Below are 17,556 nucleotides of genomic sequence, written 5' to 3' on the forward strand. Positions count from 1 at the left end.
CTGAGCTACATATTCTCAAAGATTAGTTTACTGACCATTAAAATATCAGCTATATTTTTGAAAGTTATACAATAAGGTAACAAAGATTGTTCATATACATCTTTTTTTCTTTGAGACAAGGTCTCTTTCTGTGACCCAGGCAGGATTGCAGTGGTGCAATCATGGCTCACTGCAGCCTCGACCTCCCAGGCTTGACTGATCCTCCCATCTCAGCCTCCCGAGTAGCTGGGACTACAGATACGTGCCACCATGCCAGGTTATTGTTTTCTTGTTTTTTTGTTGTTTTTTTGTTTTTTTATTTTTGTAGAGATGAGGTTTCCCTATGTTGCCGAGGCTGGTCTCAAACTCCTGTACTGAAGCAATCCTCCTGTCTCAGCCTTATAAAGTGTTGAGATTGCAGGTGCAAGCCACCACACCTGGCCTTTACATACCTCTTAAATATGATTAAAATTACCTGCCTTTTGCAATATGTTTATGCTGTCATTATTTACATATTAACAGAATTTAATTCATTAACTACATTATTTTTAACAATGAAAATGTATGTTTAATATGTTTAAATAGAAAATATCAAATTTACATCAAATTCGAACTCACTGAGAATTCAATATATTCCTCAGAATCATAAGCACTAGTTATAATATAAAGTTTTAATTTTATCGTAGTCATAATTCAAAGCTCATAGTTTTCATTCAATCCATTCTCCAGCACCTAAAAAAACTGAGGCTGAGTGATTATCTGTCAATTACTTCTGAGTGCCAAAGATCAACAACATACATGGGATGAGATCCTTTCATTTGCTACTAGTCTTCTATTCAATAAAACTTTACGATTTTTATTGCATGTATCTACGCTAAACAGTCCAACAACTGAATCTCACAGGAATCACTTCATATTGGTAAACTATAATTAAAACATGCATATTTTAATTCCTCCTTGCATTCCAACCCTCATCCTAATTTTGTATTAAATTCACTTGAAACTGATCATTTCAAAATATCTAATCTCTCGGAAATTCTTTTGTAGCTTTAAGAAATAAACTTCCAAAGATTGGTTTGGGAACTTGTCCATCTAATATAGTTTGTGAGGTAAGCTGGAAAAAAAAATACACACCTACTAACATAAATATCACAATTTCTTTTTCTGATTTTCTTATGTGGAATGTAATGACACTATGTAATGACAGCAGTAATTGCTATCAAGGTTCAGGAAATGCTTGACAAATTTGCAACGGTATAGAGTATCTCATTTAAACCATGCAGGCCAGGGAATGCCACTGAAGAATTCTAAATCTGTTTCAGATAAGAAGAAAGAAAAAGTCTTATACAGAAGCTAATGTACCCAAGGGCAAACACAGTATGAGCTGCCCAACCTACTAGCTGGCGAGATATCTGTAGATGCTGCCCTTGCGATCCCAACATAGGAGCAGAAATAGACCAGCTCCATCTACGGAAATTCACTTTTTTTCCTTTTATGTAGAAATAGACATTAATAATCCAACAGATAAGTTTATCTTTACTGACAGCAATAAGTCAATAAACATATCCAATCTAATAACCCACCATCTTAAAAGACCTCGAGAGTTCTACTGACGTCATTAGACTCAGCACAGACTCAGGAAAAATATGGCCTGAAGATTTAACATTTAGCAAATATATTGCTTATAAATATGTAACTTTTTTCTCTAAAGAAAGTATTCCTATGACAGTTTCTACTATTCGGCTGCTAAAGCACCACTTTAAAAATGCAGATATCTTTTTGGTTTTATTAGTGAAATATATTCAACAAAATGAAAATTAATATAAGTGATTGCAAGCTTGGAAGCATGTGCTGTAAATTATTGGGAAAATAAAAATTAAGGGCTCCTATCCTACACTACTGTTTATCCTGAAAAGTAAAAAAAAAATTCCATTAATATCTAGACATTTAATACAGCCATGTGAGGGATGGAAGTGATAAAGTATAGGCAAACTGACATCTAAAATTATAGCAAAGGAATATAAAAAAGAAGTTTTCTGTACCTTTTGTTTAAAAACTGCTTGTCTAACTCTTAAAAGAGAGAGGGGCTAAAGGGAAAGGAAGAGAGAAAAAAGAGGAGGAGAGCAAAGGACAGACCAAGAGAGGCAAAGCAAGATTATTTTGTTATAACAAAAGAGCTAAGTATGAAATTAGATGCTACATTTTCTAATACACATGAGTCTATGTCGAGGGCAAACCACTTTAACTGGAAAGCAAAGTAAACAGGGAAGTATATTGAAAATTCTGAGAGACATAACTATCGAGATAAAGAGATATCAGAGCAATTGGTTATATATAACACTTTACTGAAAAAAAAAAATCTCTCCTCTTAAAAAATAGAACTACTCAGAAAATAGGCACTTAAGCATCAGAGAATGTACTATAGAGAGAAGGAAGACATAACTGTGCCAACCAATAAGGTAGCAACCGGCTACGCGTCCGTTAAGCACTGGAAATGTGGCCAGTTTGAGTTGAGATGTTTTGTATATATAAAGACACACCAGATATTGGACAGTTCATACAAAAAGAATGTAAAGCTATTTCTACATTTTAAAATCTTGATTCTATGATGAAACAATATTTTCAAATGACTTTTACCTGTTGATCTGTTAATGTGGTTTCTAGAACATTTAAAATTAAATATATGGCTCACATTATTTTTCTGTTGGATAGTGCTTAGATAGAAGCTGGAAAAGGCACCCATGTAATCCATTTGGGGGGAGAAAGAGATGATATGTTAGTAGTCTTAATATTGACAGCATTTAAAAACATTACAAGTCCTGTTGTGAATATGAAATCGAGTCCAATTTGAATTCCCCATTATTACCTGTGGGGAAAAAAATGCACTGCACATGTGTGAAGAAGCTGAACTAATGACATATACCTACTTCGGAAAAATGCTCAACTTGAGACTTTAATTCCATGCCAACCAGATCCCACCTTTTTCCTCATTCCCCATGATCAATCCTAAAGTCAAGGAGATAATGCAATCAGCAAAGGCTCCAAACTTTATTAAATAACATAGACCATGACAAAAGTAAGCATTTCTCTAAAATGTGAACACTGACAAAGGTGTCAAGAAATACGACAGGACCCATGATATATGATGATTAACATACTAGGAATGGTCCTTCAGATAATTACAAGTGCAAGGAAGTCTGAGTATAACTTGAATTTCTAATGTCAACATATAAGTTGTTTCCTTAGTTTGAAATACAAGGATCTTTGTGATTGGGAATTCAATCAACATTTTAGCCCAATTTCCTATCAAAATCAATATTCTATCTTCCAATCAAAATATGCCTTTTAATTACTTCACGTCTTTTTGCTTATGCCACTTGCTCTGCTGAAAGTCCCTGCTGCTCAGGCTCCGTTCTCACAAAGGGCACTTGGTGTGGTCTGACATGAGTGAAATAGATGGGTTTATAGGAATTTTATCTAAGATCCCCATAGAATTTGTTTTGAAAGTCATAAAACCCCAATGAACCAACTGAAATTGGGGTCATTTTCATAAATACTGCTCTATTATTCACCTCCTGGACAACTGATTTATTTTCCAGGTCAGTCGCATTTTTCTAACCAACTTTGTGTAAGTATAAACTACCACACTACAGAAATATTTATTAGAATGTAAGAGTTTTTTTCTTTTGCTGAATTTTCCCTTTTTCTAAAAGTAGCTCTATCCACTTAGCAATCCTATTTTCAAAATATCCTGTTAAACTATTTCATATTTAACTAACAAATAATAATTCTGTGTATTTATGGGGTATCATGTGATGTTTAGATCTATGTATGCATTGTAAAATATTCACTCAGGTTAATTAACATATTAATCACCTCAGCAACTTCTCTTTTTTTGTGATGCGGATATTAAAATCTATTCTTTTACCAATTTTGAAACATAGATTTTTATTAACTGTGTCCACCACGCAGTACTAGAGATCGCTACAATTTATTCCTCCAGTCTAACTGAAACTTTCTATCATTTGATCAACACCTTCCCTTTCCAAACCTTCCTCTTCCCCCCAGTCTCTGGTAACTACCTTTCTATTCTCTGTTTCTATAATTTGACTTTTTTTGGATTTCTCATATAAGTGAGATCATATAGTATTTGTCTTTCTTTGCCTGGCTCATTTCAGCTTGCCTAATGTCCACCAGTTCTATCTACATGGTGGCAAATGACAGAAATTCCTTCCTTTTAAAGACTGTATAGTATTCCATTGCATATATATATCATATATAGACACTGGAATATACATATCACTATATATATGTCACTATATATATATCAGTATATATATATCACTATATATATCAGTATATATAAATCACTATATATATCTATCACTATGTATATATCACTATATATATCACGATATATATATATATATCACTATATATATATATATATATCACATTTTCTTTATCCATTCATCCTGTAATAGACATTTAGGTTGTTTCCATATCTTGGCTCTTATGAATAATGCTCAAATGGACATGGCATGGGCAACAAAAGCAAAAATAGACAAATTAGATTGCATCAAACTAAAAAGCTTCTGCACAGGAAAGGAAACTATTAACAGAGTGAAGAGGCAGCTCACAGATCAAGAGAAAATATTTGCAAACCAAATATCTGGTAAGGAGTTAATATCCAAAATATATAGAAACCTCAAACAACTCAACAGCAAGAAAACAAATAACCTAATTTAAAAATGGGCAAGGGATATGAACAGACATTTCTCACAATAAGAGGCACCAATGGCCAACAGATATGTGAAAAAATGCCCAACATCTCTAAACATCAGAAAAACATGAAAACCACAATGATGTGTCACCTTACACACGTTAAAATTAGAACGGCTACTTTCAAAATGATGAAAGATAAATGTTGGAGAGGCTGTGGAGAAGAGTACACTTATACATTGTTGGTGGGAATGTAAATTAGTACAGCCATTTTGGAAAATAGTATGAGGTTCCTGTCACATAAATTTTATATATATAAGTGTGTGTGTGTGTGTGTGTGTGTGTATATGTCTACATGTGTATATACACAGTTTGTGTCTATGTGTGTACATACACAGTATGTGTCTACGTGTGTACATACACAGTATGTGTCTACCTGTGTACATACACAGTATGTGTCTACCTGTGTATATACACAGTATGTGTCTACCTGTGTATATACACAGTATGTGTCTACGTGTGTATATACACAGAATGTGTCTACGTGTGTATATACACAGTATGTGTCTACGTGTGTATATACACAGTATTTGCCTACGTGAGTATATACACAGTATGTGTCTATGTGTGTACATACACAGTATGTGTATATATGTACATACGTATATGCACACACATGTGTGCATATACGTATATGTACACACAGTGTGTGTATATATACATATGTTGTGTATATTTACGTATGTATAGCTTTAACTTGGCATTTAGCAAGTTTTCCCATGATTCTTGAGGTCAGGGAACAATTCTTGTACCTCACAATAAGCACATAGCTTGCTTAAATAAACATGTCTCCTATTCTTGCTCTTGATGGTATTGATAAAAATAACACAATTTTTAAAAGGAACATTTACAAACAGTTTACCTAGTTTCTGGAGTGAAGGAGCAATGCAATAGATTATGTGTCCACTGGAACAAAACATTCCTTTGCCTAGATGTATTAAAAATAAAATTTTAAAATAAAAAATTTTAAATTTTAATAAAGTAAATTAGGTCAATTTCCTGAACTGCAGCTAGAAGAGTTATCTCACATCAAACTTTGTTTTAATTCCCAGTCTCAGCGTCCTAACAGGGAGGGGTAGAGACTAACCATAGAGCTTGAAATTATGGCCATGGAGAGCATCCTTGCTGGCTACCCTTAAAATTTTCTTCTACTGTTTCTGTAAGAGGTAAAAGTTATTTTCTTTCAATTTTGGCAAGAATATCTTCCCTGCTACACCTCCCCAGATCATCACCTCTTCAAGGGTTGAAATGATTTTTCTTTATCTTATCACAACTGTAGTTTAAGGTTCAATGGACTCTCCTCTGTGTGGCTATTCTTTCCACAAGTCTTCCCGCTTCTCCTCAGACTTGTATTGCATTTCTTCCTCGCATACCAGCTAGAGGGTGAGTTTTTAAAAAATACAACTAAGGGTACTTAATTTCCTCAATTGAAATTCTTTCGGAAATGTCAACTGCTCTTAAAATTCAAACCTCTTATAGAATTTCTATAAGAGCAATTCTACCCTCATCTTGTCCTAATCTTTGGCTGATTTGTTACGTTCCAGCCTTTCTGGCCTCCCTTATGTCTTCTGGACATGCCAAGCCCTCATTCTTCACCTTTGGCAATTTGTGTTTCTTTTCATTTCTCCTAATGTCCTTTCTCCAACTTATCATATAGCTGGCACCTGCACATTCTCCACGTTTGGTTCTAACATCGTCTCCCCAGAATCACGGTTTCAGACGCCAAAGTAATTATAATCTGCAATAATATTCACAGGTTCAATTTTATTATCTTTCTTTCAATAATCTCCATGAAGATATATTGCTCTTGATTTTCTCCACCATGTATATTACCTAGTGCCCAGCACTTTTACGGCATATACCAGGTGTTCAAAACTATTTCTTGAATTTGTTAGTGAATAAGTGAGCAAGACTCTGTTCTGAAAGCAATCTAATGGTGTAGAACAGAAGAGAATCATTTTGAAACTTTAGAACAGACAAAACACTGGCTTTGTCATAACTAATACTGTCACTTTCTCCATTTTTGCAAAACTAAAACAAACCAATAAAATCCCTAATAATTATTTTAACATGATTTCCAAATTGTTAATGAAATAAACTCAAATTACATGACCAATATTTTTCCTTCTTTACATTAAGAAATAAGGTTTCATTTTTTTCTTTGTTGAAACAATTATCTACAACAGACTAGATGCTGTGTTTCTATATTCATCTAGCATATAACATGAGTTTACTGGTTTTCAGTCTCTAGAAAAGTATTTTATCAACTGTCATGGGAAACAATTCCACCCCCTCATCCTCCCAGACCTAGGCAACCACTAATCTTATTTCTGCCTGTACAGATTTGCCTATTGTGGCCATTTTATATCAAGAGACTCATATAACATATGATCTTTTGTGACTGGCTTCTTTCACTCAGCATAATGTCTTCAAGGGTAATCCATGCTGTAGCATGTATCAGTACTTTCTCCCTTTTTATTGCTCAGTAACATTGCCTTGTGTGGATGTGCCCATTTTCTTCATATAGTCATCACTGGATGGACATGTGGATTTCTTCTACGTTTTGGCTATTATGAATAATGTTGTTATGAACATTCATGTATACGATCTAGTTCTTACAGCATCCCATATCCATCCTTTTAGTTATTCAAACCCCATTAGCTTACTTGTGATATAGTTATAATAACAAATACTCAATGTGTTTCTCTCTGAGGGTTAGGTAAAATGATGTATAAATTAGTTATGTATAGAGTAAAAAGTGCTTTGAAAATAGAATTTTATCTTTTTATATTATTTTCTCCTATCACTTATGTCAGATAACAACTACCAATTCCTTATGCCAATTTCCAACACTGATAGTATATTTTAAAAGCCAGGTTTTTGTGTGAAAAAGCAAGTTCAAAAAAGTAAAGAGGAAATAAAAGTCAGTATGGATGCCTAGGCACTTCTGTTAGCTCTTATTTCCTGCATACTTAATACGTCCAAAGTACTGTGGAGGAATACAAGAAATGAGATTTACTCCCTGGTGCCAGTTCGGATATAATGCATACACATGTGCAATTATTTGAAATAATTTCAAATTAACAAAATCAACAGCTATGTAATTTCATATGCTACATTTTTCATTCCCTATATATATATATACCATATTTAATAAAAGGGTTATTTATTAATCTAGACAAGCATTCCAAAAGGGTGAATAGTAAAATTAAAGATGTGTAGCTACAGTGGAAATGGGGACAATTTGTTTAAATATAATAGCAGTGAAAAAGTTAGGAAGTTTTATAAACAATCATCATTTGTAGGTATGAAATTTAAAAAAGAGAAGACAGATGATAGGGATGGATGGATGGATGGAGATCTGTATGAATAGAGATTATATATTATTACGTATTTATATTGTAACATCATAGACAAATCTCAGTTATCAAACATTGCTATTCTGAACATCTTTAAAGTAAATGATAAAAAGTTGAACTTTAATATGATTAAGAGGTATATACAGATTAAAGTAAATTTCCAGTGAAATGGCTCCTTTGCCCAACAATTACTGCATAGCTACTAAATGTATTTAACTTTAAGGGGGAGTTATGTATGTAATGACAAGTGAAAATACCTTATTGTTAAATAGGTCAATATTTGAAAATCTAGGACATTTAAAATATTTTCCCAAATTGGTTTTAAAGAGGCACAGCAACAAGTATACTGAAATCCACTAGAGGGAGCTGATATTATTTATAAAGTTTTACTACCTGTACAGGAAAATAAACCCCTTAGCAAAAATGACTCTGAAGTACAAAAAAAAAAAAAAAAAAAAAACAAGTATTTATCCTTAGCTTTATTTAGTTCATTTCATTTTTGTAAAAAATGAAAAGCTGGGAAATGAGAAAAGCGTTGTGTATCACTACATTAATTCTGGAAATGATATTATATGGTGAATTCTTTAAATATTTACAAAGAAAAGCAATAGGATAATATATTTTCCAACTAATTAAAGTTTTAGTAGTAAACAAACACATGTTCCTGTGCTTCTCATGACAAATTTGGGACAGAGATTTTTTCAGAAAAATACTTTTATCTTAATGCCTTCAAACCCAATTTTACTCAGTAATTCCTTTTGTGTGCACATGAACACATATATGCATGTATATAGTGAATCAAAACCCCATTTACTATTTCATAAAGGTGGTCATTCATCTGTCTCTGAAAAGAATTTTTGTCTTAAAATTAAGTTGATGAGTAGAGATATTTTGGAGCAGATACTATGTATTAACATCATCTTATTAAAGCAATTCAGGAAGAGACAAAAGAAACATCTTGAAAAATTTGCTAGTCACATGGCATGAATTTGCATAATTGCTCCACTTTTATCTTTTATCATCAAAGGAAAAAATAGGATTTATGTAATTATAGTGATCCAGTAGTAAAATGTAGCCCAAAGAATAATTTGTCCTTTGCTGAGTTTCAGTTGCCACATGTATGCTAAAGCTATAATACTCTTCAGATAAATTGACAGAAGTATTAGAAGATGCCTAGCAAATATTCTTGTATATACAGCGAGCCAGACTTAATGGAAGTGTATTCATACGACCTCAACTGCTCTTTTATTTTCTTCTATGTTCAAAACAACTGATTTTGAAATCTACAATCCACCAAGGAGAAGCTATTCCCATACAAAACATGTTTTCTTTCTCAAAGTCACAAAATTATTATGAGGACAAAAAAATCTAAAGACAGCTTATCTGTTACACCAGTATTTCGTTCCTTGTTAATACAGGTTGTAGGGAGAATGGTTCCATTTACAGAAATTATTGTTTCATGTTAGTACTTTCTGGATTTCCCCACAAATAACCATTTTGGAAAATGTCAAGTTAGCCATTTTAGGCTTTTTACTTACTTGTCTGTAGCTCTTTCTCTCTGGCCTGCACATCAGAAAAGACTTGCTTAAAATGATTTGTAAAGGCCACAAAGTCTGCATCCAGGAACATGGGTCCTTGTCCTTTCTCTTTCAGGGCTATGCTTTGAATTTTTAATCGTTCAATTTGAGGTTGAAGACCTGATAGCCGGTTGACTTCATCCTGTGCCATAGAGTATGGAAAGTAAGTAACACTTTTACTTTGCATACATTACATTTTGCAAAAGAAGGTATTAAAAAGCAGTAAGGCAAGTTTAGCTTAATAGCCTTGACAAATATCTGATAAGAAACATCCATGACAGTATAGACAAGCCTCTATCACTGGCCATACATTTAAGGATAGCTTGGCTCTTTGTTCAATATGTATCATCCTATATAATGATATCTAAATTTCAAGATGACATAATTTAGAGCATTAATGGGTATGAATGTACTATGTACAGTGGAAAAGTACTATGCATGACCTTAAATCCTTTCCATAAATCAAATATAGGTGTTTGGCTACACCCCTCTTCTATCAAAATGATGTGCGTTTGCTTCAAATTTTAAGCTCACTCAATGAACCATATTTTCTCTTTCATTTGTGCAAAATATAAATTACATATATACCTACATATATGTATATGTGTATACTATAATTATAAATATATTTTGATACAATTATATAGATTATATACACACATATATAAAATCTATATAATACTTATACATATGTATGTACACAACCAAATATAAAAATATATCTATAATCTTCTATCTTTTGTATGGTCTCATTACTTCTCCTGACCAAACAGGCAACCACTACTTTTTTTTTTTTTTTTTTTTGGGGGGGGGACAGAGTCTCACTCTTGTTGCCCAGGCTGGAGTGCAATGAAGCGATCTTGGCCCAATGCAACCTTCACATTCCAGGTTCAAGCGATTCTTCTGCCTCAGCTTCCTGAGTAGCTGGGATTACAGGTGCCCGCTACCGTGTCCAGCAAATTTTTTTTATTTTTAGTAGAGATGGAGTTTCACTGTTGGCCAGGCTGGTCTCAAACTGCTGACCTCATGATCCGCCCACCTTGGCCTCCCAAAGTGCTGGGATTACAGGTGTGAGCCACCGCGCCCAGCCAATTGCCACTTTTTAAATTACGGTGGCTGTCCAGGTTTCCTCTTGTTGTCCTGGCATAATTATTAGTAGCACCCTGTTTCGCTCTCAGTAGTACCCTGGTTTGTATGATAAAATCACCTGAACACTGCTGTACTGTCACTAGCTCATGTGGCAACTGGGCCCCTGAAATGTGACTGGTCCAAATTTAGATGCATGAAATTACCAAAATATGTTTAATTCTGAAGACTAAGAAAAGCTAAGAACATAATCTCAAAGTTTTTAAATACTGATTACACTTTCAAATAATATTTTTGATGAATCAGGTTAAATAAAATGTACTATTGCAATTCAATTACCGTTTCTTTTTCCTTTCCTAATGTAGTTTCTAGACCATTTTAAATTACATCTGTGGCTTGAATTTGTGGCTAGCACTGTATTTCTTTTGGACGTGCTATTCTCTACATAAATGATTTCATGTTCTTGTTTCCAGTGAAGTTGGAATTGTTTCGTATTTAATACATATATAATTTGAACTCAGAAAGTTTTCACTGCCCTTTTTAAAAGTGTTATTATCATGGCTGCTTACTTACAATTCATATATATGCTGTCTTTAGAAAAAAATACTTGAGGATTAGTTACCATTTAATATGTAACAACAGGAAAATTGAAATTTAAAAATTGGAACATGAGCCTATTAGAAGAAAGAGAAAATGGAAAGAATTATACCAATTCTGAACGAATTGAAATCTGAGCTTCCTGAAAATCAAAGTGAAAAGGCAAAAAAAAAGTTAATATTTATGGAGGCATTCATACTCTTTGGGAGACAGTAACTTTTGTCTTAGGAGTGGCTGAGAAATTTATCACATAAATTCTGTCATGGTTGCAAGACTAATGTACAATGCCACTTATTCTCATTAAAAAAAACATAAATACAGCTTTCAGAGGAATGTGTTTATGTGGTTATAATGGTATGAGCTGATTCTGGTAAAATAATCTCTGACGATTCAATCGTTTTGGTGGGTGAAGATTAAAGATGTTTAGCAAAATGGGAGGTGACCTATATTTCTCATTCAAATATAAATCTTCTCAAACCAGTGCTAGAAAGTTGGTGTATATCCACGGATAAGAAATAAGACAAGAGGTAAAGGGTAATATTCTGTATTTATAGTACAGAAATATATGCATAAAATTTGTATGCTAGATTTACAAATGGCAGCATTGGCATCTACTGTGAACCATTAAGAACCTGATTTATATTTGGCCAGATGGAGGGCCGCCATTTTTCCCGTTCAGGGGGCTATAGAAAGAGCCAACATTATAGCCAAGTGTGCTCTGAAAAACAAAGGGGACTTTGAAGCTAATAAAACATTTGGGTAAATGTTCAGTTGAGACCTTAATGTTCTGAGAATAAATCATAGAAGAGATACTTTTCAACTGAAGTATTTTGTGTTTAAAAAGATGTGAACAATTAGCCATTATTTCCATAAAAGGATTTGGTTTAGTTGGTCCTCCAGAGTATGGTATCTCCTTTGAGTCTGTTTATTCATTAAAATTATATGCTTATCTCATGGAAGCTTTTGTATTTTTCACAGGAAAGGGTTCAAGAATTTTTTCCAATTCTGATAAGGCTCTCTAACCCCCACAATATTAAGAACCAGTTCTGCCAATCATTAGAATATGAGCTAAATATACGCTCTAATGTTCTAAAACTTCTCCAAATAAAATAAAACGCTGAGAAACATGTCATAATTTATTTACCTATCACTAATCTCAGCAGAACAGTATATATATTTGCCCTTGTATGAATAATATTAAGCTTATCTTGCTAAATATTTTACCTAATGTGATTCTTCAAATTAATAGACACCAATGGGTCTGAGAGAAAGAGTAAGGGGTGATAAGGAGGTGACAACGGAATTTGGAACTTTGTGGCTGGATGCAGTAAGAGAAATATTTCCCCTTAGGATGACTTCCTCAACCTCCAGACAATATTTAATATATAAAACCTCTGGTGATCTCCATTTGTTCCTCAAATCAAGACCAAGATACTAGCAGGTCCCAGAAGTCATTGGTTTGTCTCCTATATACCTGATTGATTCCTGTTTGTCTCTCCTCTCATTCATCTGCCCCTCTATGTTCAGCATTTACAATGGTCTTCATTCAGGTGCTTGGCCTTTATTGCTCCCTCTTGCCGTGTTCCTTCTGCCTGGAATCTTGCTTCACTGTTCTCTTACCTAATTCTAACTCATCACAAAAGTCTTAACTCAAATGCTCCTCCCTCAAGGAAGATGCCCTTGGTGGCCGTATCAGGTTCGTTTTTCCCTGTTACTCATTCTCCCAAAGCTTTGCATCTTAGTTTAAACCACTGTTCCTAGCAGGAAATTTAAAAATATTGATTCCATTGTTTCATATCTCTCTTCTCTGCTTTCCATTAATACAATAAAAGCATAGTCCATGAATGCCCATTCTAATATTCCCAAAACTTAGTGCTATGGGCTGAATTGTGTCTTCCAAAATTCACATGTTGAAGTCCTAACCATCGGTGAGGCTATTTGGTGATAGGACTTTTAAGAGGTAATGATGTTTATATGACATCATCAGGGTTGGGTGGGGGTGGCGGGGGTGGGGGGCTAATCCCTTAGGGATTGGTGGCTTTATAAAAGGAGGCAGAGAGAAAAAGAGAGAGAAAGAAAAACAGCCCTCTTTCTCTCTCTCTGCATGTATACACACAGAGGAAAGCCATGTGAGGACAGAGTGAGAAGTTGGTTATCTGCAAGCCAGGAAGACAGCCTTCACTAGAAGATGAAGCTGAACCCTACCAAACCTTGATCCTGGACTTTCTCGCTTCTAGAACTCTCAGAAAATAAACCTGTGTTGTTTAAGCCACCGAGTCTGTGGTATTTATTGTGGCAGCCTGAGCTGATTAATACACTCAGTAGCATTCTTAAACACATTAGAGACACTTAATATATATATTTTATGCATGAATGTACTGTGTAGGTACTATTACTAACTACTATATCTGAATCTCAAGAATCGGATAAGGTAACATCAGATTTTTGTGGCAAGAAATAATGTATTTGGATTATTCCTCTGATTCATAGGAAAAACCGCATGGGTTCTATTCTTAAATTACAAAATGCATCTCGATGTAGAAATTCCTTAGATGTGTGTATTTGCCTAATAAGTCAAGTGCCTTATCCAAGGTATTCTTTATCCAAAAGTATACTTTCTGAGTTTATTTCCTCAGCAAACTAACACAAGAACAGAAAACCTAATAATGCTACAGGTCCGATATTTGAAGAACCATTAAGTCCTTCGATTGTTTTTCTCTTCAAAATAGCTTTGAATTTCTCATCACTTTTTGGGTCCAATACCTTTTCTAAATCAACGTTGTCACCTTTCCATGTCTATTCTACCTTTATTTAAACCATTCTTTTTAAAGTATGCAAATGAATCTCCACTCCTTGCCTTTTGTATTAAATGTAATCATCTCGATCTATCACTAAACGTTCATCCTGGAAACCTTTTAGTCCATCCTCTAATCAGTTTCTCATTCCCCGTGAAAAGCACATAGCTCATAGTAACAATGGAAACAGTTTAGGCTATTTTCATTATTATACAGCTCTTGTTTTCTTACACTTGAAGGCATAATCCTTTCATCTCTTTCTCAGGCCCTTTTGTCCACTTACATCTTGTTTGCCCCTCTAGATCCACTGTCCGCTCTTCTCCTGTTACCCAGGAGACTGATATTTACAGATGACGGTTCCTCGTCCTTTGTCTTACGATTAAGTTTAGTCAGTGAGGAGCCCTGACAAGATTCTGGAGGCAGGGAAAAAAGTGAAGTGGGGTGTTTATTTTTCTGACTCCATTTCTATGAGGATTCCTTAAGCCGGCCATGCTGCTTTTACCATGAGGATCTGACTGTCTCCTTCTGAGTTCCTGTAACTTCTCTCTCACTGATCCTTTCTGGACAAAAAGACGTAAGAACTCTGATGCTGGGTTACTACACTATCCGGTGTGGTTCCTCTGTACTCCAGCTACATTTTAAAAATATCTTTTTGTAAAGAAACCTTCCTTAAATTATCGTAATTTGAGAGGTCCATCAGTTTTAAATATTTTCCTTATGTATCTAGTTATATTGCATCCAAGCTTGTTGTTGACCCGTGTTTCTAACTATTTCCATGGATTCCACTTTTTCAAAATGACTATGTTTCACTCGTCACAAAGAAAGAGTTCCAAAGTGAGAGGCCATTTTTTATAGGATATATGTGGTTTCCACACTCCTAAACTGCCTCATGCTTACGCAAACCGACACAATCAATTAGCGCTGTGTAACTACGCCAAATACAATTTTAGAATCCGGGTATCTACGTCTTACATATTTAAACAGATTTCTGTTGCTTACATTTTAAACTTTATTGCGCTTAGCTAAATCCTTAGAAGGTGAACGTTTCATTACTAAATAATTTGTTACTGTCTTCTTGGAAATTGCCAAGAAATACCTATTGATTATGCTCCCAATGGAAGGAGAAAAGATTCTTACCTTACAAATTTTTAACTGACTTTTAATTGCTGTTGGCTCTGATGGGGTGGTGGGTTGGATTTTCAACCAGTTTTCAGCAGTAGTTGTCATCTGCTCCAATTGTTGTAGCTGATTATAGAAAGCGATGATGTTGTTCTGATACTCCAGCCAGTTAAGTCTCTCACTTAGCAACTGGCAGAATTCGATCCACCGGCTGTTCAGTTGTTCTGAGGCTTGTTTGATGCTATCTGCATTAACACCCTCTAGAAAGAAAAAAATAATTAAATATATCCCCTGAACCCACAGACTGAAAGAAATGATCTGAAAGCCAACACATCCTAATTATAAAAGTATTCACATGAATGATTTCAAACCAAATCAATTATTTCCTAAGATATAAATGTGTAAATATGATTTCATATTATTCATTGTGAATTATTAGACTTGCGTCACAACAAAGAATATCAATGCCATCAAGTAAGAAGACATAAGATGTAGAAAATTAGAATATATGTAAATAAAATATTAAATAAAAACTTAAATAAAAACAAAAGTGCTCAAAGCTCTGATGGGAGCTGGAAGGCTGCATGAACAAGTAACATTTTGGATGTTTTCAGATACATTTTAAATATCATGCATATTACTCAAATAGACTTCCCCGAACTAACTTACATTTTTAATTTTAAAAATGGGCTTGGAAATTAGTTTAAATAGTATTTTCATAGTTTTAAAAAGAGGAAACAAAATCCAAGATTATTCTTTATTTCATTTATAGAAGACTAGAAATAAACAGATTGTCGGCTGGGCACGGTGGCTCATGCCTATAATTCCAACACTTTGGGAGGCCGAGGTGGGGGATCACGGCGTCAGGAGATCAAGACCATCCTGGCTAACATGGTGAAACCCCGTCTCTACTAAAAATACAAAAAATTAGCCCAGCGTGGTGGCGGGCGCCTGTGGTTCCAGCTACTCGGGAGGCTGAGGCAGGAGAATGGCGTGAACCCGGGAGGCGGAGCTTGCAGTGAGCCGAGATCGCGCCACTGCACTCCAGCCTGGGCGACAGAGTGAGACTCTGTCTCAGATTGTCCATGGATGCGAGGAAGAAAAACAAGTACTAGGAAAAATAATCTTTCTAATGTGAAACATTTTTAAATTTATAAATGTAGAAGTTGATCTCAAAGTTTTAAAATCATCTGTAGTAATACCAAACCCAGAAAACTTTATCAAGGGAAAAATGGAAACACAAGCATATCATTATCACCATTACCATTCTGGAGTACCTACTATGTACCATGGAATATGCTATGTCATTTCATATATGACGAATGCCAATCCAAGTACATATTATTCCATACATAGCATGAAAGCATGGCAACATCACGCTATGCTATGAGTTAAAATATTCAAACTCTCTAAAGTTAGTTTACAAAATTTAGACTTTCTTAGATTTATTAGCTTATATAGTTTTCTTAATGACAGAATATAAAAGAGAAAATATATTAAATATGATATCATGCATTTTTAAACATAGCTACATTAGCACTGATAACTTTATTATACTTTGGAAATACTGAATATTTAAATGTTTTATATTCCCTCATGTACCTACAGAGAACTCAAAAGAACATAAACTCACTATAAGGTTCTTTCTCTAGGTTAAAATACCTAAAAGTTCGAAGAGTAGTTTGGTAGAAGAGTAGGTTGCCTAAGATAATCTACTTTTAAAAATGTTCATTTTACTTAATTTTCTGGTAATATAATTTAGTTAAAGGGAAGCTAAGTTCTTAAAAAGTCTGAAGAACGTCTCTAGAAACATAAGGCCTGTGGTTTTGCTAACTTGTACATGCCTCCCACTTTATCCTTTTTAAAGACTAAAAAAAATATAGATGTGAATTCAACAACTATATTATTTTATCCTCTTTCACTTCCCTCTGCCCTGATAGTCTAATGTTGTATTTGTCATAATGATATTAATGCTGCCAAACCATGTCCCTCAATTCATTTGAAACACAACTGTAACTTCACTAATTTCAAAGCATAATGCTACTCAGGATGGCGGTGAAGGAGACAAACTTTGCAAATATTATCGTCAACTATTTTCCCCTCCTTCTTCCCTGATATATTTTTAATGAGATACAATGGAAATAATAGAATGTAAAAAGAATATATACATTGCTCCATATATCTAAGTATAAAAGAAGTCCGTGGTCTACAGGAGCTACATATTCTAATATCCTCCTAATGCTTAAGGAAGCAATTGTGACA

General features: G+C 34.3%; 1 protein-coding gene across 1 annotated transcript in view; it reads right to left on the reverse strand.

The window, feature by feature from the left end:
• Window positions 1-17,556, reverse strand: part of DMD (dystrophin) — a 2,218,635-nt gene that overhangs the window by 1,352,765 nt on the left and 848,314 nt on the right. The window contains exons 20-21 of the mRNA XM_063601607.1: window positions 15,313-15,554; window positions 9,659-9,839 (exon numbers count right to left, since the gene is read on the reverse strand). Coding sequence (XP_063457677.1) covers window positions 9,659-9,839; window positions 15,313-15,554 — 423 coding nt within the window. The remainder of the gene's footprint in view (window positions 1-9,658; window positions 9,840-15,312; window positions 15,555-17,556) is intronic.

This window comes from Pan paniscus, chromosome X (assembly GCF_029289425.2).
Source record: "Pan paniscus chromosome X, NHGRI_mPanPan1-v2.0_pri, whole genome shotgun sequence".
Taxonomy (NCBI): Eukaryota; Metazoa; Chordata; class Mammalia; order Primates; family Hominidae; genus Pan; species Pan paniscus.